This window comes from Pocillopora damicornis, chromosome 4, assembly GCF_964200805.1.
Source record: "Pocillopora damicornis chromosome 4, jaPocDami1.2, whole genome shotgun sequence".
Lineage (NCBI taxonomy): Eukaryota > Metazoa > Cnidaria > Anthozoa > Scleractinia > Pocilloporidae > Pocillopora > Pocillopora damicornis.
Window position 1 is genome coordinate 9,307,886 of NC_142673.1, and position 23,394 is coordinate 9,331,279.

The 23,394-nt window shown below is 38.1% G+C and overlaps 3 protein-coding genes across 13 annotated transcripts in view; all 3 read left to right on the plus strand.

Annotated features, from left to right (window-relative positions):
- Positions 1 to 1,575: 1,575 nt before the first annotated feature.
- LOC113665636 (LIM/homeobox protein Lhx9) lies at positions 1,576 to 12,234 on the plus strand. Of its 5 annotated transcripts, XM_027181354.2 has the most exons (5): positions 1,606 to 1,747; positions 2,975 to 3,057; positions 5,398 to 5,612; positions 8,247 to 8,551; positions 11,747 to 12,234. In XM_027181354.2, the coding sequence occupies exons 2-5, from the start codon at positions 3,016 to 3,018 to the stop codon at positions 12,067 to 12,069; spliced, it is 885 nt and encodes a 294-aa protein (XP_027037155.1). In that variant the 5' UTR covers positions 1,606 to 1,747; positions 2,975 to 3,015; the 3' UTR covers positions 12,070 to 12,234. The 5 variants fall into 5 exon arrangements, with proteins under 5 accessions (XP_027037156.1, XP_027037155.1, XP_027037157.1 ...); XM_027181355.2 differs by lacking the exon at positions 2,975 to 3,057 and having other exon boundaries at positions 1,576 to 1,747; XM_027181356.2 differs by lacking the exon at positions 1,606 to 1,747 and having other exon boundaries at positions 2,975 to 4,746.
- A 2,210-nt stretch (positions 12,235 to 14,444) lies between these two features.
- The window catches only part of LOC113679262 (uncharacterized), a 50,768-nt gene continuing 41,818 nt past the window's right edge, over positions 14,445 to 23,394 (plus strand). For 2 of the 6 annotated variants that reach the window (XM_089205048.1, XM_089205050.1), the window contains exons 1-2: positions 14,445 to 14,892; positions 17,392 to 17,611. The gene's annotated coding sequence lies outside the window, so the exon portion shown is untranslated. Of the gene's footprint in view, positions 14,893 to 17,391; positions 17,612 to 17,687; positions 17,820 to 23,394 lie in introns of those variants that run through there. The other 4 variants (XM_089205051.1, XM_089205054.1, XM_089205053.1 and 1 more) reach the window with 3 other exon arrangements.
- LOC149046740 (uncharacterized) lies at positions 17,689 to 23,361 on the plus strand. 2 transcript variants are annotated; one of them, XM_089205055.1, is made up of 2 exons: positions 17,689 to 17,819; positions 21,213 to 23,361. In XM_089205055.1, exon 2 carries the CDS (start codon positions 21,220 to 21,222, stop codon positions 22,228 to 22,230), a length of 1,011 nt encoding a protein of 336 aa, XP_089061181.1. In that variant the 5' UTR covers positions 17,689 to 17,819; positions 21,213 to 21,219; the 3' UTR covers positions 22,231 to 23,361. The 2 variants fall into 2 exon arrangements, with proteins under 2 accessions (XP_089061181.1, XP_089061182.1); XM_089205056.1 differs by having other exon boundaries at positions 17,702 to 17,819; positions 21,216 to 23,361.

The window sequence follows — 23,394 nt, forward strand, 5'->3', positions numbered from 1 at the left end:
ACGGGAAGCTGAAAATTCGAGGAAATTCCCTCATCGACTAGCGAGCCGCCGTTGAGATTCTGTCGTGAATCTTGGTTCTTGCGGGATTTTGTCGCTCGTTGGCGCCCCATACAATAGCATTCTTGCTTTTTTAACGTTAAGAAACAGGTAATCGGTTCTTTGTGAAAACAATGACAGCTCCCCCTCGAGTGTACAGAATCTTTATTGTTTTTATCAGCTTTCCGGAATATTGTGTTTATTTTTCATTACAAAAAAACAAAAGTAACCGAAAACCAAAAGCCTTGGCACAATTTGAACGAAGTATTGTCACATTGAGTAAATTGTGGTAAACCCTTTCAATGGCCTTGAAGTTTTTTATTCCCGCCAGGGAACCCATTTCAATGTTGTTTTCGTCAGAAATTGGCACGTGCCGCCACGCGACGCCCCCGAGGTTAGCAAAGGACCCAACAAAAGGGTCGAGCTTTTGTTTAAACACCTTGCATATCGCCGAGAAGAAAATACTTGGGCACGTATAGCTTTTAGAGTGTATGCGAGTGACCAACCCAACAGAACGAATTTATTACTGTTGTTAATTATACTCGCACTGCCGATTGATTAAAGATCAGGACTTGGTACAGAATTTGGACGCGCTGATCGTCAACGAAATTAAAAATCCTTTTCAGACAATACGTTCTGTCAATACTTTTAGCAACAATACACCGTGTGTACATCTTACACACTGTTGTTACCTCTCCAATCAGTAAAAACGCCATCGTGGACATATGCAAGGCAGCGTGTTGACGCTCGTAATCGCTCAAAGACGCCTACAGACGGCATGATATGTTTAAAATTTTGACAACAATAAATCATACGAATCTTGCGGTCGAGATGTTTGCCTTCCCATCGATCAAGTTAAAAGGTTTTCCTGTTGAAGGCACACTTTTATTTTGAAAGAACGCATGCGCACGAGTTGTCGCATTGCAATAATTTTATGAAGTGTTATTCAAAGTATTACTTTCATTTCACACACAAAATTATTCAAACAAAATGTATTAAGAATAGGTTTTACATTATATTGATCAAGATAAGTAAACTTCAGGCATCTTTGTTTCAAACAACCACACTCAATCGACTCCTTTTAAATTTCCTCTTTAGAACGAGATCTTGTTGTGTTTCGGCGAACTTTTTATCACAATGCCCCGTTTAAGAGGTCCTATACTACCAAGAGGGGAAACTATTCTCTCTCCACAAACGCATGAAAAGCATTGTGTCTACATTTGAATTTGAATAGACATATCTCTCTCTCAAACGGAAACAAAACTGACACTTGTACGACAGACACGTGTGGCCGTATTTTGTTCCGGATCGTGAGTCAAGTGCCCTTGTAACTCAAAGAACAATTTCCCCATTTAAATGCAATTTACTCTCAAGAGAAGTCGGAAACGGGCCGATATTCTGTGCATCTCATCGTCCTTAAAAGCGAAATGACGGAAAGAGAATCATCTGAGTGCTCTCGATTCACCTGTTCCCGAGCCTAAAACATATGGAAATTACTATGCAATATTTAAATAAAGGGTTCATTTCAGGAGGGGTTCCATACCTTAAAAATACACAGCTGCAACCGTTGCGAGATATTTAGCTAGTGGTGAGGGCAAGTATTCACCGCAACTAGCAAAGCTACGCGACTATCGACTCTGATCAATCTGCCTAAGCCAGCTGGAAGCGAAGTCCACTTTCACCCGTGCACATGTTTCGAGACCAGTTTCAGGTAAAGAGTGATGTGATTTGAACTTTCAGTGGTTTCCATCGCTTTTTGCGAATTTTGGCTCGTCAAAATAATGGCTTTTCACAGAGCGCGAAAGTGATAAGGGACTCCGGTTGAACTTGAAACAATTTTATCGAGGCAAGGTTAAGGGTTTTTTTTAAGGAAGTGTGATTGTTTCGTCTAGTCCATAAACGTGCACGGTTAGCAGGAGTTTTCTGTTTTGAAGGTTAATCCTTCTGAATGCAAAGATCAAATGGTTTTTTGCCTTTCTCAAAATCTTCCGGTACCTCTCAAGCCAATGTGTTAATAAGAAAAGGTTTACCACTTTTTTTTGCGAGTCTGAAATTGAATTATTCCTTGGATTTCAAGCCCGTGAACCGATTTAGATCTGTATGTCGTGGAAATTTCAAAATATCATTGCGAACCGATCAGCCGCAGATACAAAAGCTTTCTCTCTTTTGTCTAGAGATTTCTAAATCTGTACTGTGTAGGTAATTAAATGATACGAAATGTTTCCGAATGAATTCTACTCGATCCACTAGACTTTCAATGAGGTTTATTTCGCAAGGATTATGAAAAAAGGTCAAAGGAACACAAGTTTATACGCTTGTAATGTTTAGCCACAGTAATTTAGTGTAAAACTTAAACACCGATGCACTAACTAGTTAATTACGACCAGATCTTTGTGTTTTGAGTTTCGATAATTTAAAACCAAATTTTATTTTCTTTTACCTTATCTATTAGTGGTACAAGCTTTCAAAAGAATTTGAATGCCTAACGAATGATGTATCTTTGTGTAGTTCATTTTTCATAGTTCATTTTAGTGTTTCAAGGTGCTTCTCTAAAATTCATCTTTGATTCGAGCGCTCAGTAACTAAACCAAAACAAGTCCGAATTTTTTCAAAGATTAATAAAATGTTTGAAGATCCGTGCTTTAGTTATGCTAAATTAGCGGAAATTTTATATCTTTTTGTTTAATACTATTTAATCGCATGTATTATAGTTTTTTGTGGAAATACAGCCGTTCAGAGAAACGGTTTTCAATTTTTATCTTAATCGTAAATCGGGGTTTTGTTCACTCATTGCACAAATGGTTTAATTGAAAAACTTTTCGGGCCAGCATATTCTTAAGTATAATGCATTCTTCTTGATTCTTAGTTTATCTGCTTCGGCACTGATTAAGATCTTTAATCTGACCATCCACGACTTTTTTTTTTTTTGCATTTAAAGAGGAGAGCGCTCATCCGATTTACCAGCTCAGCTTGTTTTCAATGTGGTCATCAAAACTTCTTCCTCGTTTTGCTAAGAGAAAGGTACGAGAAAAACTTTTTTTTTTGAAAAAAAATTGATGCAAATACGTGCCTAACACTTGTTCCTGTTAGTTTTATCCATTTATGAACTCGAATTGAATGTCGTATGTTTTCATAACTAGAAAACCCCCCTTTGACAAGGCAATAAGCTGAAATTGATTACGTCCTAGCTTTCATTCAAGTTTTACATTTTTCAATGTCATTCGCTGTCGATATTCTTGTCAAGCTTGTTTATTTATTAGCTGGCTGTATCTAGCTGAGGTATTTACAGAATGCGTAGGCGGTGCAAGTTTTCGTTTATATTTCTGAAGGAGGGGAATTAATATGATATACTGGCTAAGGTTGGCCTTGTATGTATGCACACACCGCTAGCTCCTTCAGTTGCCGAAAGACTGAGATTTCACTTTTAACGAGCGTAAAAATGATGTTAATGGTTTTCGAGTTAATTTGGCGAGCATTGAGATCAAAAGACTGAAAATTTGAATGCGAAAAGTGAATTCTACAATCAGATTGAATAGAATCATGCGCATTTGATTTTCTTTGTTAAGAGGGCTCAGAAATCTTTTGGAAAAGCCATTTTGATCGCTAAATACATTTCGTTAGCGCCCGAATTAAATCACAGGTGAAATGTAATCAATTTCAAAAACTTGTCAATTATTTCAAAAGGTAAACAGTTTGGCTCGATTTTACGCATGTCAAATTTCCTTTATATTACTTTGTCTTTCTCAGACCCATTGTTTAGCCTTTCAAGGCTGTTAGCATAGAATCAAAAGGTCCTTTAAGTTCTTTTGTACTAGTCGAGTTAAGAAAACATCATCAAATATTCTGTGCACAATTAATACCAGTTATACGTGTATTGAGTATTGAAGGCAACCAAAAAGCGTGAGCGCTTATTCCCGCTTTCTTCGTGACACTTAAAGACGTGCTACTCCTCCACTTGAAATTTTATCAGATTTTATTAAAAGTAAACATGGGAGGAAAACGGAAATATAGGTAACAATGATGTATCAAACGCGGAACCCAGTTCACTGTTTATAACACACACGTCAATCACGGCCAAGCAATGAGATCTGATTGGTTGTAAAGCTGTGAAATCGACCTCCGCTTTCTTGCTCACTTCGTTCTACCTGCTAACGAACAAACCAAAAGTACTTCGCTCCCCATGCAAGCACGTAACGGATTTTCTCCCAACGTGTGACAAGAACAAACTGTGTTATTAGGGAATATAACGTATTATTTGTAGGCTTGTTGAAGCGTACGACCTCAACTTAATACCTAATTTCGCGCGGTGCCTTCTGGAAATTGTACCACAGCTCACATCGCTGGTACGTAAGCTTAAGCAGGTAATATTAAGTTTAGCAAAATCCGGACGCGTATCATGTGAAACCTTACCGATTCTACGCAGCCCTTTGTAGCATGGCGATTTACAAATCTACTTGAAATTTTAAGAATTCAGATGCTATAATGTAGTTATTGTTGGAGATTATGTGGTGTATCTTGGTGGAAAATTATCGAACCGCCCAGGAAGCGAAAAGAAAGGACTTGTTTGGTTTCATGCATTGTGTATGGGTCCATTTAACTCGGTGAACTTTAAGACGACGGCCGGAAAACAAAACGCTGCAGAGGATTTAAAGAGATTCAACCACCGAGAAGTTGTAACTGCTTCCATTTAAAAAAATGTTCTTTCAAGAGGTAAAAGAATCCTTGTGTAACTGTGCGAAGTGTTTGTGTTTGTGTTGCATTTGAAATTAACACAAAGTATGCTAATTCCCGTACAATACAGGACACAGCAAATAAGTCATAATGGTCTCAACGTCCTGTTTAATTTAGTGGCGATTTCTCGTCGGCGATTAGAACGTAATTGTTTATGATGTTGTTCAAAATGATAGGAGCCCTAAACTACTTCAATTAGAGAACAAGTCGGCTGAAAAGTGTAAGATACTGAGAGAATTTTTCCGGACAGTACGATCACTTTTGACAGAGAGTATTATCTTAGTGTAACTTTCCTTGGTTTCAAGGAGTTTCTTGAAAGCCATTTCAGCAACAAAGCTAATACCACTGACGCTCTGACAATTCATGCATTCCTACGAAAACCACAGCGAAATTGCTCTAAAGTCGAAATTCCCTGCAGGGATAAGCGACATTATCACAATCGTGGTCCATCACCTTCAGAAAAATTTGTTACAAAAACTTGTCATCGTGAAGAGGTCTGTTCTGGTTGTATTTTAGGTCTTGCGACAACGAAACCACAATATTCTACTCATTCGGTATAGATACGCTGACTGACAATAAAATATTGCTTCTTTTGTTAAATAATTTTTTCTTCTTAAATTTCCCTTCCAGGCCATGCCTACGGCAGATCAAGTCACTCTCGACGAAAAAGCCTCCTTCTGTGCAGGTTGTGGTACAAGGATTATCGAGCGTTTCTATTTGATGGCGGTCGATAGAGAATGGCATGTCGAGTGTTTGAAATGCAGCGAATGTAGCTTGAGGCTGGACAACGAGCTTACGTGTTTTACCAGGGACGGGGCCATATTGTGTCGAGAAGATTACTACAAGTGAGTCATTATCAATCGCATCTCTCTTCAAATTTTCGCAATTCAAGTGACCCTTATTTTTTACGTAAGTCGCTATCGTGCGAATTTAATTGATTTTTTCTATGTACGAGTGATTGCTTCCCATGCTCTCAACTTTATCTTAATTCTTTGAAAATGGTTTTGCCGATACTGATCTTTAGTTTGTTTTAGAACATTCTGTTTTATTTTTCTTCTCCTCTGAAGGGGACTCACTTATTTCATATACATATATTTGTGGCTGTTATCACGCGCATATGCAGATATATAGCGCTGACCGAGATATCTACTTGCGTGTTAAGTCCTCTTGTAATAATAAAAACATCTTTTTTGTTATACGTCATAACACTTGAAGATAAATTTTTGAAATTAATTTTGACTGTATAGCAATGGTCATTTAGTCCAAACAAATACAAAAACTATACCCTAGAAGAAAAAAACAAACAAGAAGAGGGAAAAAATAACAGAGGAAAAAACGAGTTTGATTTTTTTTGTCCAACTGTTTCTTAAAACATCTTTTCTTTAAGCCTTCAAAGGCGCCGACGTTTTCCAAAATATTTATTCTGTAGTTGTGTAACACAGGTATGAAATATTAGATAAGATTTCAACCTAGCTAGCTAGCGTTTTTTTAATAACGGAAATAATATTGGAAAGTTTGAAGAATTACCAATTCTTCATTGGAAAGGGTAAATACATATTCCGGCGCTCGTTAATAAATGAAATTTTCGATTCTGATTCGACAAGCCAAGGAATGTTTATGGTTTAACAAAAATCTATAAAATGAGATACATTTTTAAGTCCAAATAAAATTTGGGAAAAAATTAATATTACTTGCTAAAGCGTTTATTTTTTGCTAAAATTTTTTAAAAAATTACGTATTGGCAAAAATGCCATACATCATTGTTTCCTATAAAGGAGTTAAGTGTTCCTCGTTGTTTTATTAAGAGTATAAAGGCTGGTTTTGTAGGTTATCAGTTAGTATCGGTCAAGATGAACCGAATTATATTCTATGCCATCAATTAGACGCCAGAAAGCCTGGTAAGTAATGAAAATAGCTCGCGGATTTACGTCCAAATTATGCCCAAGATTCCGAACTGTTTGTTGCGGGTTTGCGAGATATCAACAGACGGCAGTGTTGACAATACGGTGAATGCACTTGAAAAGCACTTGGCATATTATAAAAAATCTTAATGTTGATAAGGATTTTTCATTAGAGAATGGAACCTCAATCAAAACATTTTATCTTTAAGGAAGTTTCCGACAAGGTTTTTAACCATTTAAAGCCGTACCTTATTTTTTTTTTCATCATATCAAATGGACTATTCTTTATTGTGAACATGTTGTATTGTGTTGTATTGAAAGAAAAGGAATATATTCTGTTCGTTTAAAAAATTTTCAGATATTTGTTCAACATCTAGTTGCCTTGGTTTTCCGCGTTGAGTAATTCGCGCGCAGTAAAACTTTCACTTTTCACATTTTTCGATGTCGAGTTCAGTGATTGCGAGAAGCGAGCTAAAAAAAAATTCGTCAACCGAAGAAAAATCGAGAAATTACTCAGTTCACCACAACACAGTGTGAGAAATGTGAAAAATTAAGGGTACCTGAATAGGGTCAGTAATTGCAAGACAAAACAAATCAATTCAGACGGAAAGAGTTTTTTACCTTATTTACACGCAATCCTCACCGTTCGATCTTCCTGGTACAGTCGCGAAGATTGCAAATTTTGCGAAAGCGATGGTACACGCAGGATATCGAATTCCCTGTAACAACTTTGTATTCAACATCTTCAAACTTTTTCAAGTTCTATTTCAAAGTTGGTCTTTATCGAAAGAGGGAAAACAGAGCTTCGTAATATGCAGCCTCTTCAACTTTTTTTCCCCATGGAAGCCAGAAAATAAGCAAAAAAATTTTCGACAGAAAAATTGAGCCAGTAATGGTACAAACGGTGAGAATTTGAATTGGACAGCGTTGAAGTCTATCCTTATTTACTGTCAGTTGCTGCTTACGATTTACCTTGAGTTATGAGCTGATTAATACCTAATTGCATAATTAGTGAAAAAATTTCAAATTGTGCAGTGCTGTCGATGATCAGTGAACTTTCACCTCCTCCTAAGCAATATTGAGAGCGTAGTTTTAAAAGGTTTACCGCCTGAAATGCCAGGGGAACAGAGGAAAATTTTGTTAATCACTAGCCGTTGACTCGTATGGGTTTTTCGTCGTCTTCTCATAATATCCTTAAATTGATTGGTACGCCGCTAAATCGATGAAAAGTGCGGGCTGTGGGTATTACAAAACATCTCGCAGTTTACCCTACAATAGAAGATAGATTTTAACTAATTAGAGCGCGCGTGATTTTTCAGTTATTCTATGAATAACAATAAACTATGTGCGTTTTTTTTTTTGCTTTTTGTTTTTTTGATAAATCCAAAAGTAACATTTCAGTTGATTTAGATTATTTTCCGTATATTATATTTATCTTATGATATTCCCAATTGATAACGACTGGTTGTTGTTCTGTCGGGTTCTTTGATTACAAGACTACCTTAAGTTATTTTAACGCACTCAATCTGCCTCTTACAGACAAGAGGCTAACTCCAGTCCTCATTCTCTCTCTGCCAGGCGCTTCTCAGTGAATAGATGTGCTGCTTGTGGCCAAGGTATCTCCAGCAAAGAGCTGGTGATGCGCGCCCGCGAACATGTTTACCATATCAGCTGTTTCGCCTGCGATCGCTGCAAACGAATCTTAGCCACTGGCGAATACTTTGGTATGCGTGGAATGCAAATCTTCTGCAAAGCGGACTACGAGATGATACTTCGAGAGGAAGCGCAGGCTTTAAAAACGACGTTAGGTTCTTCGACAACTAAAGGAAGACCTAGAAAAAAGAAAATGTCCGTACCTCTGGAAGGCGTAGCGGCTTTATCAGGTGAGTTTTAGTAAACAAAGCGCGCTGATTACCCAAACTGCTGACTAATGAGAGGTGATAATAGCTCTTATTAGCTTTCAGTTATGGTTCTCAAACAACCGAGAACTTTGTTTTAAACTATTTTTCTCCGTTTTGTTGTTGCCATTGCTCTGCCGCAATATAACCCATTTCGCCTGGAGCGACCATCTGACGATGAGAATGAAGCTTTTTACTCCGCTGTTAGAGTGTCTTTCATTTCATTTGCCCGAGGCATCGGTTTTTTTATTGTTTGTGCGCGCCCCTAATACATGACTTATCTTTTGGGCAGATTTTTAAATTTGATTCGCAAAGACATCTGCTGTAATATCTTATACTCAATGTGTGTAGCCTTAAGCGTGTTAAGCGACAATGGATGGAATGAAACGTTTGATTTATACGAGATACGCCATAGAACGTTTTTCATGCACTGGCGACATCTGGACGGCAAAATGAATAGTCTTTAGGTTTTAAAATAAGCGTAATATGGGCGTCTTTTTCAACTTAATTCAGGATTTTTTGTTCCCTCGTGGGACCACCGAACACAATAGTTTTTCTTAACAACTGCGGTGTTGTTTTGCTAGGAAATTTGCACGTAATTTTCAACTACTTTTCAATTCCGTCGAGTCCTTAATTTACACGTCAATGCGAATTCAAACAACAAAGAAAGTATTTTTGAAATGAAGTGAAAGTGGCTTTTTGCACGAGCGCCGAGGCGTTACTTACTAATGGACATTACAGCTGTCTTCATCGGTAACTACAAAAAAAAAAATTGCCGCTGTCTCTGTAGTTACTTTTCATATGGATTTGTAAGCGTTATTGCAATAGACAGCTTGGTAAAAACGATTTACTTCTTTTGTTAGATATTTATCTCCGAAAGCGCTGTTATTACACCTGAGCCAGTGTTAAGTATTCTTGACTATGTTCTAAATAAGTGCATTTTCGAATAGAATTACTCGACGTTTATTAACATTAAAAAGTGTAAGTGGACGTACTTAAAACCAACAAAAGGCTTTTTTACTTTGTTTATCAGCATATAGCGTAAACGAAACGTAAAGCTGGTTAGCTTTTTTTTCTTAAATTCTGTTTACGTAGTAAATTATCTTGCCTGGCTGTAAAGGAGAGCTGGTTTTCTTTGCAAAGATGGTTATGGTTAACCTAACTTTCCAATGAACTGAAGAAAAACCGAAAAACGATAATTTGTGTTTATCGAAAAATAAGTGGTCTGGTGTATAGGTGGAAGCAATGTAATCTAAATAAACATCATACTGTTCATTATCAAGTAGGAGTTAAATAAATGGAAGCTGATAAGCCGCCGTAACGAATTTTGAAAGCCGGGCCCAGTTATATAAAGGGAGAATAACGCTATCCAACTGTTAAATCGCTATCTGGCGGATAAGTGATTGCTAAACGTCCAGCGTTGTCCACCGAATAGCGATTTATCCAGTGGATAGCGTTATCCAACCTTCGAACGGCGGGGGCCTGGCGCTTAGAGCTTACACCCATAGTCCCGTAGTCTATATGTTTTAGACCCAGGTTTATACAAGAGTTAAAAAAAAATTAATTAAAAAAAAAAAAAAAAAAAAAAAAAAACCACACTAAGAGTCAGGAGTGCCTCTCAGAGTAAAAATAGGCAGCAATTTGTTTTCTCGCAAACCACCAAGATAGATACGTTCCAAACAACAAACTGTTCAAAAATTCAGCAGAAAAGTGTCTGTCATATGCTCCTAAATTGTGCAAAGTTGATAAATCTGAACGCATCGCTAGCGGTAATTTAATAAATTACAGACTTTTTCCTGGGGCGCCGCGGTCTGGTTGTAGTCGATAGTTGTTACTTAGACTAAATACTCGTCCCGAACTGACATAAACGAAGATCCCTGAAACACGTTTATTATTACACCACTACACATTAGAAGAGTAAAAACCATTGGGTATACTTTGATATCCTTCTGCCTCGTACCATTGACAGGTCTTAGCGACGTAAGTCCGCGTATCATAACAGCAGGTTAAGCTCAAGCAGTTAGGACAGCAACACTCAGGAAGACGTCGAATTTCGAAAATTTCTGCATGTGAAAAACTTCTCATACGGTGCCACATCTCAACTCCAGTCTAACGTATGTAAGCAGCGACAAGTTCCAAATGGAAATTGAAATAATTTGTCGTCGCGGTTTCCATTCGAAAACGACGCAAATTTTGGTGATTTTAGGTTGTCGTTTTGCAGAGGGCGGCTAAGAAATGTACATAGTTTTAAAACGCACGTGCTGAGCTATTGTTCTGCCCATTAAGTCTTTTGTTTTGCCACGTTCCCATAACTGTTGCCGTCTTAATTTGCTGTAGGTCCCCAATGACTGACTTCGCACGAAAAGTTTTGATTACATGAAAAAGTATCACAGAAAGGCAAGACGAAATAAATTTTTAAAGCGTGCGTGCTATTTGTAATTTGTACTCTTGTTGCGACTCTGCACTCATGTCACAACTTCGCATCGGTGTTACATGAGAATGCACTCGTTTTCAGCCAATTAGAAAAGCGTATTTTTTAATGTACACAACATATCTATATATTGAGATAGGGAAAAAAACAAAGAGACTATACTTTCATCCCTACAAGCCTGTTTTGTGGTTACTTACTTATCAGGGGATTTTATTGTCAAGAATATTCGTAACCATCGTTGTATATATAATTTACAAATTTGCATAATAGGCGTGGCGGTAAATTTAAATGTTTCGTCCAATTGTTACGCAGTAACGCTTTGTTTCTTTGTTTAGGGGAAACGAGTTCATTACGTTTATTGAGTGATGATAATTCCGGTCGGCAGATGACAAGTAATTTTTCTTTGAGGCAGAGGTTACGTTAGTTAAACCCGTTTTAACTAAAAATGTTTTGCTTTGTGAATGGGGTAACTAATTGACGATGGCCTTGAATGCTTCGCCACTAAACAAACTAAACTTTATAGATAATACTCATTATGTACGGCGCAAGTGGTACTCTTCCAGACATGAATTGAAATTTTTGTGCTATTCGTAAGACTCAAACATCAGAATAACTTTTTGTGCATGCGTTTGCGCAAATATATACTGTGACTTTTCACCCGCTTTCGCTTAAATATATTTTAGCTTTGACTAGTCACCAAATAAAATAGTTTTGTATTAACAAAAATTTCGTCATTTTCTTTTTTCCAGGATTTACAATTTCGGACAATGAAAGTCATCTCGGTCAGCACAATGGAGACACAAAACCCAAACGCATGCGCACATCGTTCAAGCACCATCAGCTTCGAGCAATGAAAGCGTATTTTGCAATGAATCACAATCCTGACGCAAAAGACTTAAAACAACTCTCACAAAAAACCGGCCTCTCTAAAAGGGTTTTACAGGTTTGGTTTCAAAACGCTCGAGCGAAGTACCGCCGAACGGTGTGTAATCCGCAGGCTCAGGATTTGTCACCAGAATCTCAGGACCAAGCTTCGCCAGTAAGCGCAATTTTAGAGGCAGGAATAGTTTGACTTTATAAACTTAAACAAAAATTATATTCGATTTAAGGACTAAGGTGGAGTGTTGTACATAAATTCCTTAAGTACGGAAGCTAGTCAAAGAGGCATCAATTAGCTTCATGTTAAAATGCTGGATTCTCAGTTCTATATTAAAATGAAGATTTCATGTGAATCACATTTTGGGTTGTCTTGTGACTCATTAGTATTTACCAAGCAAGAGAATAATGCTTTTCGAGCGCTATGATCGGCTAAATCGGAGGTGATTGGTCAAGTAACATTCCCCTCAAAGCAAACGATGAGAATCAAACTGGCTTCCTGTTTAACTTTGGTTTCCGCAGAGGACATCATGCATTTTATCGGCGGTTAACAAGAATGATGATCAAAGTTTGTTAAACAGCAACTAAAATTAATTTGTTCTTCAAATATCAATTATTAAAATACAAAGCGTAACTAATGTTATTTTCGAGGTGGTTGTCTGGCGGAGCTTTGTGAAGAGATTGCCGCTAGCTTTCTGTCGCTTTTATCGTTAGTTTCCCTATCACCATTTAGACTTAAATGAAAATGACCGATGAATTGTCTAAACTTTAGTAAGAGCCTTATAGAAGTTTCCTGTCGCATCTGCAATGGAGCTGATTTACATCCAACATTCTCATTCATGACATCGGTCGAAAACAATTTTCACCGAACTCGTAATATTTCTGAGAAAAATTTCTTGCAAAACAAAAAGAATCCTTTACATGGTGCTGATTATTACGTCATAGAGTACAATTTTTTTGGACCTAACTGAATCAATTTAACCAATCATCGATCAGTCACAGGACCATTAGTCTCCCAGTTTGAGCACACACGAGCTGATCATACAGACACTTGCTCCCTGGGCTGGTATCGACACTGAAGGCAAACCTTTCTACAGAACAGACCTGATAGCAGGAAATCTCCGAGCAAGTAGGTTGATACCTTTACCTGTTAAGGCATTTCTTTAAATCTTCAGCAAAAGACAATGTTCACGCTTTATCGCTAATTTCCAAATCATCTTCTTTTTCGCTTGTTGGGAAAGAAATGCCATTTTCCAGTCGATAATATAAGCGATGTAAAGAGTTTGTTGGTTGGTCGTTTGCCGTAGCTGCTATCATAGTATGTGCTCCTATAAATTGTACATTTGCTTCCTGTAAAATAGCTTGAAATTAGATTCTCGTGTTTCACTATAAAGTGGACTTTGATCAGCCGTTGCTCCTCTACTTCCTTGAAACTAAAAACAAATCTAGATTGTGTTCCTGCGTCACAAAGTGGACTTTGATCAGCTAATTGTTTCATTCATCTCCTTAAAACAAAATCGAATAATTTAAACTAGATACTTGTATTCATAAGTTAGATAGACATCCTAACTTTTCGCCGAAAAAATATTAGCATAAAATTCCAGGGTCGCAAACATCTCAAAGCAATACGTGCAAACTCCAACCAGTCCTCTTGATTGATTCTTACCATAAATGTATAGTTTGTACAGCAGCTTTCCTTTCATCGATTATGGAACAACTAAACTAAGTCCCCTTTGACGAAAACCACGGCCTAGAGATGCCTGCCCCTTTTTCCGTTATTTTAAAGCCTTTTTTTATGACTGTTTTAAAGCAAGTGATCTTTTATTAAAATGAAAATTGAAAAAACACTGCCCTTGCATTGTGTGCTGCTGCTGAATTAAATTTGGCACATGCAATTGCTAAAGACCACAAAGCGAAAGTTCAAGAAGCTGCCGCAGTCACCGTCGGCTACACCTTGATCCCCACCCTGAATTCTAAGAAATTCATTGATGGTATATGTACCTCCAAAGCGCTGGGTTCCTCTCCGTAATGGAATTGGAATAGAAAAAGTCTAAAAGAAAAGCTGAGAAAAGCAAGAGCGACATCGACGAACTGTGCCATACATTTATAAAGGCACAAGCAAAAACCCTCTGCCGAGGCTTATACGTGGTTCTACCACAGGCCAGGACCAATTTCCTTGCCATTCAAACAAGGGAAACAGACCAGAACTACGTCTTCGGGATTACGAAGTGAGCGCTCCCAAAATCGTCGCTAGATAACTGTTTTTTCTTCGCAAAACCAGTCTAAAAAAAAGGACCTCATTGGTCACGTGAAGAAAGACTTGACTTTTATTAAATGGCCTTCAAATGTGCTTAAAATCTATTTAAGACACCTCCCATTTCAAAATTATTTAGTAAGCTGGCTTTACACACAAGGAATACTGGAAGCAAGAAAGGCAGCTCACAACTACCGCTTGTTATTTGAATCGATAAAACCTTTTTTTAGCCTCTAATGGCTCAAATACTTCGTCGAGCGATGCAATAAAGAGGTCTATACTTACGTCTTTGAAAAGACAAGTTTAAGATGAGCTAAATAAGCTTACTGTGCTTGGGAAAATAAGGGATGAAGTTTTCTAGTACGGTTAGTTGACGTTCCAAGAAGGGAGGGGTGGGGGGAATGTTATCGAGTCCCCTTTAAGGGTAGATGGGCCTATATTATTGTTCACTTTCTTGTCTTTTTTTTTTTTTTTTAAAGAAACCTGAAATCGAAGCAGGAAACTCGAGTTACATCACAAGGTGGACTTTGACAATTCCCTGCCTCTACAATACGTGGAAATCTGAAATCGATATCAGCCTTTCAGTCAGGTCACACCGGTTTCACAAGTCTCATTTCAACCAATTATCAATGCCCTAAGAAGAATAGGTCAAGGAGAAGCACAAAGCATTCTCTGTTAGAATACTCGAACTAATCCAAAAGGCACTCGTATGCCATCAGTTGAAGCCTTTTCAACACAATTTACTTGATCGGAGAGGAATTGGAGGTTAGTTTGTGTATATATGAATAATATCATTAAGGCTCCTTTGAAACCTATAAGGAGAGAAATGAAAGTGCACATAATTAGAGCTTAGTTTAGATCAAGTTTAGTCCACTAACTACTTCATTTCTAGGCATGTGTGCAACTTTACCTTTACACTTTATTAGAACTTGATGTGTTTCCTAACCGACTTTTACCGTCTATTGAAAATTGAGAGAAAAGTAATGTGGATTGCTATTTCACTATTTTTTTTAGGACTATTTAGGCTGGAATCCAATGTTATTTTTCAGTTGGTTGTCTAATCTTTGTTTAGAGATCACATTGTCGCTAGTTTTTTGTCGCTTTTATCGTCGAGCATCCAACCTGTTCCACATGGTAAACTACTGTCGCTTGGTCTCTCCTTCCCGAGTGTTCCTATCGCCATTTATGATGACTGAGGTTTCCATTTGGTTGTTTAAGGTTGGGAAGAGATCGTTGATAAAATTATTCATGGGAAAACTTTCGTGAAAAGGCACGCTAAGGGAACTAATTCTTCAGACCCTTATTTGCTATCATGGACTTACATCGAAATAAGACTTAGGCACTTTCTACCAAATCATCGTGATGATATTCGAGTAGCTCGATGCCGGTCAGTTAAATCTTTTTGGTCGAAACTTTCTTCAGGGAATACTTGTTTCTGAGAATTTTCACACATCAGTGGCCGTCAGGAAACATATCTCGACATTCTGAATTGAAGCCCTTCTACAAAATCTTTTTGATTTAGGAGAAATCGGAGGTTAGTCTGTATGATGTCACTAGTTCTCTGCCGCTTTTATCTTCAAGCATCCAACCCGTCCCACATGGTAAACTGCTGTCGCTTGGTCTCTCCTTTCCGAGTGTTCCTATCACCATTTAGGTTTACAAAAGCAATGGCCGATCGGTTGACTTACCTTTAGTGGGGGATTGTAGATAATTTCCTGTTGATAATCTGTTGTAGAATTTACATCCAACATTTTCTTTTTTGACATGGGTAGGACACAACGGATATCAAACTCGAGATATTTTCAGAAAAATTTCTTGCAAAACAAAGGGGATACTCTGCATGTCGCAAATCATAGCAGTTAAGAACTACGATCGAAACTCGTCAAGAGATTGAGATTTTACCAGTATATAGCGAAACCCACATTCAAAGCGAAAGCTCGACTTACTTCACTGACGGATTTGAACAATTTTTGCTCAACATTTCGCCGAAATCTAGAATCAACGCCATTCGTTAGGTCAGGTTAGGTCGGTTTCACATTTCCAAGTTTTAACAAGAAATCAATCCCCAATAAGGATAGGTCAGCGAGTATCATAATGCACCCTCTGTTAGAATACATTATCTAATCCTACACGAACTCGCACGCCATCAGAGAATTGACATCGAAATTCTGAATTAAAGCCCTTTCTATGAAAGTTATTTGAACCAACAAAAATAGGAGGTTAGTCTAAAGATGATATTTTCAGTCTGTAAGGCTGCATTGAAACGAAAGTGTAAAAAGTACAGTTTATTTAAACCTATATGATCTAACTGTTTTGTTGTCGGGCACCAATGCAAAATTACTTTTATGACTTGTGACTGTTTGCTGTTTGATGAGTTTTCTAACCAGCTTTCACCGATCCATTGAAGATACAGACAAAAGTAATGTGGGTGGCTGTTTCACATGTTCCCGTCGTCTCTTCTTTGTTATCTATAATGTCATTTTCCGATTGGTTTCTCTTTGCTTTGCTCTGATTTGAAATAAGCTTGCTGCTAGTTTTCTGTCGCTTTTATCATCGAATTTGCAACAGCTGTCCACATGGTAAATTGCTGTCGCGTCGTTGCTCCTCCTGAGCTTTCCCGTGGTGTTTTAGTCGGTTGTCTAAGCTTTGGGAAGAGATTGTTGATAGTTTCCTGACGAAAATGAGGTAGAAATTTTCATTTTTGACATCGGCAGAAAACAACGGATAACAAACTCGAGATATTTCTCGGAAAAAATGTCTTGCATAGCGGAAAGAGCACTTAACATGGCGCTAATTATATTATTGAGGCAGTTTATAAAGAATTTAACTTACCATATGAAATGATTGGGCCAGATGGATACATAAAAAAGCCTTCGTAAGTAAATTGAGGCGCTTTCTACATATAGTTTATATATTTAATATTAGAGTAATTCGAGGCAAGTCAAGTAAATTTTTTTTAAGTTAAAGTTTTCAATAGCGAAAGCTGACATTGTTTCGCTAATTCTAAGTATTTCTGTGGTTATTCAGGGTTAGAAGACATTTCTTTTTCTAATGGAATGTCCAAGCTTTGAGAAGCAAATGCATATTATACGTCAGTTGAACCCTATAATCTGTATCAAAGAATTTTCATTCGTTGTTGAAAGCTGCTCAAAATGTATTTCACCACTACATTACACTACAATCTCTATTCGTGAACTGACCATACTAAAACCTTCCATGATCCCTTCTGGTCTGATTTGATTGATTTTTCTTTTATTACGCTAGGAGCTAATTATATAATAGATACTCGTCAAGGGATAAATCGTCATTTAGCGGACAAGGATCAAGTAAACTTAGTGGGCTGCCCACTGGATAGAGATTTTTCCAGTGGTTACCGACACCTGAATTTTAAGCGAAAAGCTCGATTTACATCACTCAGCGAGTTTGAAGAATTCTCGCTCCACACTTCGCTGCAATCTGAAATCGATGACGGGCGTTCGGTCAGGTTAGGCCAGTTTCATATTTCCATTTCTTTAGCCAATCATAGAAGTCCACTATAAAGGATGGGTCAAGGGAGATGATATTGCACCCTCTCTTTTAAGATTCCGCAATAACTAATCCTAGAGGCGCTTGCACGCAATCAAAGAAAAGACGTCGACATTCTGAACAGAGGCCCTTTCTACAAAACCTACTTGATTTTCGAGAAATTGGAGGTTAGTCTGTACGTGATAATAAACTTCAGTCTTTAGGGCTGCACTGAAACCTGTACTTTGAAATGAAAAGTGGAAATATGGATACTTGTAGGAAGTTGACGTGTTTTCTAACAATCTCATACCGAGTATTAGAGAGGAAGAAAAAAGTTGTATGGCTGTTTTACATGTTTTCTAGAGCTTCTGCTGTCTCTAGTCTGTGAACCAGTGCCTTTTTATCGTTGGTTTGCCTTTACTTTGCTTTGCGTAGACAAGTTCAAGATGATGTAGATAAGCTTACTCTGCTCGGAAAAAAGGGATGACGTTTCCTAGTAAGTTTAATTGACGTTCAATGAGGGGAGGGGTGGGGGGAATGTTATCGAGTCCTGTTTGTAGATTAGGGTAGATTATGTTGTTATGATGCTTTTTTTTTTTTTCCAAAGAAACATGAAATCGAAGCAGGAAACTCGAGTTACATACATAACAAGGCGGACTTTGACCATTTCTTGCCCCTAAAATTCGTGGAAATCTGTGATCGATATTAGCTTTTCAGTCAGGTTACACCGGTTTCACATGCCACATTTAAACCAATCATCAATGTCCTAAGAAGAATAGGTCAAGTAGAAGCACAAAGCATTCTCTGTTAGAATACAAGAACTAATCCAAAAGGCCCTCGTATGCCATCAGTTGAAGCCCTCTCTAGAAAATTTACTTGATCTGAGAGAAATTGGAGGTTAGTTTGTGTATGAATAGAATTATTAAGGCTGCTTTGTAATGTATAAGGAGAGAAATGAAAGTACAAATAATTGGAGCTTATCCAAGTTTAGTTCCCTCGCTACTTCATTTCTAGGCATGCGTGCAACTTTAGTTTTATATTTTGTGAGGGCTTGATGTGTTTCCTGACCAACTTTTAACCATCTATTGAAAATGGAGGGAAAAGTCATGTGGATTGCTATTTCACTTTTTTTTTAAGGACCATCGTCGTCTTTGGGCCGGGATCTAATGTAATTTTTCAGTTGGTTGTCTAGGCTTTGTTAAGAGATCGCATTGTGGCTAGGCAGGAAATAACTATCATATTAAGCTTGAGACATATCTCGGAAAAAATGTCTGACAAAAAAAGCAAAAAGGATTACTTTGCATAGCACTATTAGGGGTATCGAATGGTCCCATTCAATTTGAAAGTGCTCGCAAAATTTGGTCTTTGCTTGAATTGCTCGCAAAAATTACACGGGTGCTCGCTTGCTCGTGCTCGCAAAATTTTTGCAACTGCTCGCATGCTCGCATTCTCGTTAACTTGTGCTCGATTGCTAGAAATTTCGTTAATTCTGCTTTGTAGTTTACGCTGTGGCTATATGCCGCACGGTCAAGCTGTTGAAAACACTAAATGGCCGGCAGTCCTATATTCTCTGTAAATTTCACAAAATCGAAAAATTCCAGCTAATATAAACTATCATATGTCGATTTAGAAAAGTCAAGCGATCTTGAAATGCTTTATAGATCTCAAGTCTAGTGTTTGGTTTACGCTGGGCTCAAAAGACGAAACCATGTTTTGTGACACTTAGAACTTTTTTCAGCTCGACTGCCGGTCAAGGTTTTCAAAACACTAAATGGCCGCGAAAATGAAAATGTGCCGCGGCCATCACTGGCGGGCATCGACACCAAAATTAGACATTAAGTGAGGCGCTCAAAAGTTACCTGATGAAAGAGGATATGCGGAGCAGTTCAGCTCGATGCTATGAACTGAAATTTCCCAAAGAGAAATACTTTTGTTTTTCCCCTCGCCTCTGAATAGTAATTTCATTTACGAGTGGATTGTCTCAGGTTTGTTTCTTGTCACTTTTATAGTAGGGTTTGCCTTCAACTTAACCACGGGAGGCATCGGCACGATAGAATTCCTATTAATTTTCTTAAAAAATCATAAAAAAAAACCAAAGGAAAAAATGATTTGAAAATTCTTTCGAACGGTTTTACGAAATTGGTCCAGATATTCTTCCTCATTATTTTTCTGGCATTTTCTATGTGCACTTTGGCTTCTGTTTCCGTCACTAGTGAGCTTGGTTTATTCTAGAAAACGAAACCAGTCATTCTGATTCATTCATGCGGGATTGTAGGTGGCATCAGTTTTAGTGAATATAGATGGACCTGTTAGCATATTTTACGTAAACCTGGAATCGAACGTCGTTCCGTTACACGCGTCAGCCGATAATCTATGGATTCCCATTCATGTAAAGTTCTTATAAGTAGTTTTTGCAATTGGAAGCAATGCAAGAGGGTTTGAACCACGATTATGGGGACTAATTACAGTTGAGTAAGACCTTACTTACTTGTTCCTTGCTCAGTCTTTTCTTCTACCAATGATTAAAGCTGAAGCGTTAAGTCAGCCTCCAAATCAAAGAACTCTAAGATTAGAAACATAAAGCAACTTTTGAAAAAACGTGCTGAGAAAACGAATCCCACAGACCCACTACCATAGTTAAAGGTAACATGCTGTCTTTTTTCGCTTTATTCTAGTATACTTGCCGTTATTTAGATTGGTGTGAAAAATTCTTAAATTCAAGTCGGTTGGAAGTCTACGATTTGTGAAGGGCCGATTGCTTCTTTTATTTTATTGGCGTGCCTACAGCAGAATTTCGATAAACAATTCCATAAAACGCAACGGGAAAGAAAAGCTGTGATCAAACTCGAGATTTTTTTTAAAAAATCTTGGCAAAACGAAGGTTAACTTTAATAGCACTACTAACTGAATCGTTTGTCAAGTAAATAACCTGCCCGGATGAGATTTTCCTCGGGGTATCTTACCTTTTCGTGCTGAGAAAACCTGTGATCAAAACTAAAATATTTTGAGAAACTAATGGTCACTTTTCCTTTGTTGAACTGATCTCTGTAAGGGAGGGAAGAAATTCTTTATATTTTGAGAGTAGTGTGAAGGATATTATGCTATGCGGCTGGGAATAAAATTTAGCGAAGAAAAAAGGATGCGTTTTCCAGAGCCCTTTTAACTTGAGCTTACAGGAGGCTAGGCACATGACGATTACATAAGTGTAGCAGACATCTGAAACCAATACATGCAAACTCCAACAACTCCTCTTGTTTTATCCTTATCATGAAAGTAAGTTTTTTTGCAATCTTTCCTATGTTTCCTTAGCCATCTTTAAATAATGCCATATGCATCAATAACCGATGAACAAAACAGCAGCTTTCGTGTCATCTGTTATGGAACAACTAATCTCAGTCCCCTGTGACGAAAACCACGGCCTAGAGACATACTGCCCCTTTTTCCATCATTTTTACAGCCTTATTCTATGATTGTTTAAAGTAATTGATCTTTCGTTAAAATGAACAAACACAGCGATGATAGGAACCATCCATGGGTTGATAAAGAAGAAAACCTTTTGATTATCCATTGCTTCTTTTCAGCAGAACGATGGGTGACATCGAAAAGCAAGCAGAGAACTCCGTTAAAGACCTTCGAGAACAATTACAGAACATGCCAGTCGACATGCGAATTTTTTCTCTTTGCATGAGATCCCTTTACTCAGATCAGGCTGTTGGCACCGATTCCGAAGGCGCCATAAAGTTTAGGGAACTCCGAGACAAAACCAGAAACGACGCAATGGTGTACCTTAAAGGTGTCCTGCCGCTTTCGACCAAACTGGTCTCATCCATCAGCGAGTACTTTGAGTACTATGAAGCCCTGGAGTACGAAGAATGGCGTGAGATGCTGTCTGACATCCTCGAAGAGACCGTTGGCTACAGAGAGATGTGCCAAGCGCTACTGAAGATGCACGAAGACATCTTGGTACCACTTAAAGAGAGAGAAGACCAGGCTCGCCTAATTGTTGAAGAATTTAAACACCTTCAAGAGGAATTTGAAAGGAAGAAGAAAGAGCTAGAAAGCAAGGCAGATACAAAACGCTCCTGGGCTGTTGGACTAGCCTTCGTACCGTTTGTAAACGTTATCGCGAGCCCTGTGTTGCTTGCTGTTGCTGAATCAGATATGGCTGATGCTGTTGCTAAAGGCTGCGAGGCAAAAGTTCAAGAAGCCGCCGCAATCACAGTCAGCAACACCCTCATCCCTGCATTGAAGGGCTTTATAAGTGGTATCTCCAAAGCAGCTGGTTTCTTCTCCGTCATGGAACAGGAGTTAAAAAAGTTTGAAGGAAAAGCTGAGAAAAGCAAGAGCGACAGCAAGAAACTGTACTTCAAAGTTATGAAGGCACAAGCAAGAGATATCAAGTCCCTTTGCCAAGGCTTCTACGCGGTTATACCAGAGGTCAGAACCGATTTCCTTGCCATTCCAACCCAGGGAACAGACCAGAACTACATCGACAGGTGGCTGGAAAAGCAGAAGAAAACCATTCAAGAAAAATGTTCAATTCGAAAGCTAGCGAGCAAGCTTCTGTTAGCCATCACAGCCCCAGATGAGAGCGAGTGAAAAGTGGAAAGAACAAGGTCGAGTGTGACTCTAAGGATCATCTTAATAGAAACAGTATGATTTTTGTCTTTTTGTCTTTTTTACATATATATTGGAGTAAGTGTAGTTAAATGCAGCAGCAAAACCAAGTTTTAACGTGAATAAATCCGGCATTAGGGGTGGCAATGACTACGAAGTTATCGGAATTGCTTCGTCTACGATTTGATTTTGTTACCTTTGTTAATTGTTCATATAGTGTGAACAAGACTTTCACCCGATCCGATGAGGTATTTGGTAGTGTTAGAGTGCCTTCCGAAGGATCTCGTTATTAGTACTTTTCTTTTGGGTTTCGTCTGACCACCCATTAAAAAGAGCTCTAACTGACTTAGAGACTTAGCAGAGCCATAACGCAGAGCTTTGAATGAAATATTTCAGTCATTACTTTTCACGGAATTAATCAGTAGAGAGCTTATTGATGCACAGTCCTGTTAAGAATTATGGAGGAGTTGAGATATCACGGCAATGAGGCCTATGAAAGAGTTGATTAAAAACAGATGTCTATCTTCAGCATTTTGCTAGTACCTCGATGTGTTCACCGTCTCTACCGGCGTTACACCTTCTTGTGGATGACATGTGAATGAAGTGTTAAGTTCGGACTGGAAACGTGTTGATTTGGCTTTGCGGCTCAGACTGCAAATAATATTTAAAAAATTGTGTAGTTTCACATCGTTTCTTAGAACGGGGAGGAAATCTACAAAGTTTTAGAATGCATGTGCAGAGCAGTTGTTCTGCTCGTTACAAGTTTTGTTTCACCTTGTTCTCGTTCTCGCTGCCGTCGTTTTGTATAAGTCCCCATTAGCGACTGGAAGAGGAGTTCTACGGAGTTGTAACAATCTGCTAGAAGAATTCAACTCATGATAGAACTCTGCGATTGAAGTTTTATTTCTGCTATGTTTTTTAAAACTGACAGGTTTAGAATTATATTAAATCACGATTCATAACTTTTTGTAGGAGCGTTATTATTTCAATCTTATAATCAAACAAGTTCAGGACACACATTATCAGGAGGTGTCAACTGTAATCAAAAGTGAGTGATTGTGCAAAGGTTTGTAATTGATTAAGTTTTAATAAAGACTGCACAGATGTTCCACAGAATGCGTCAGAATTTTCTTTACCCCGGGGGAA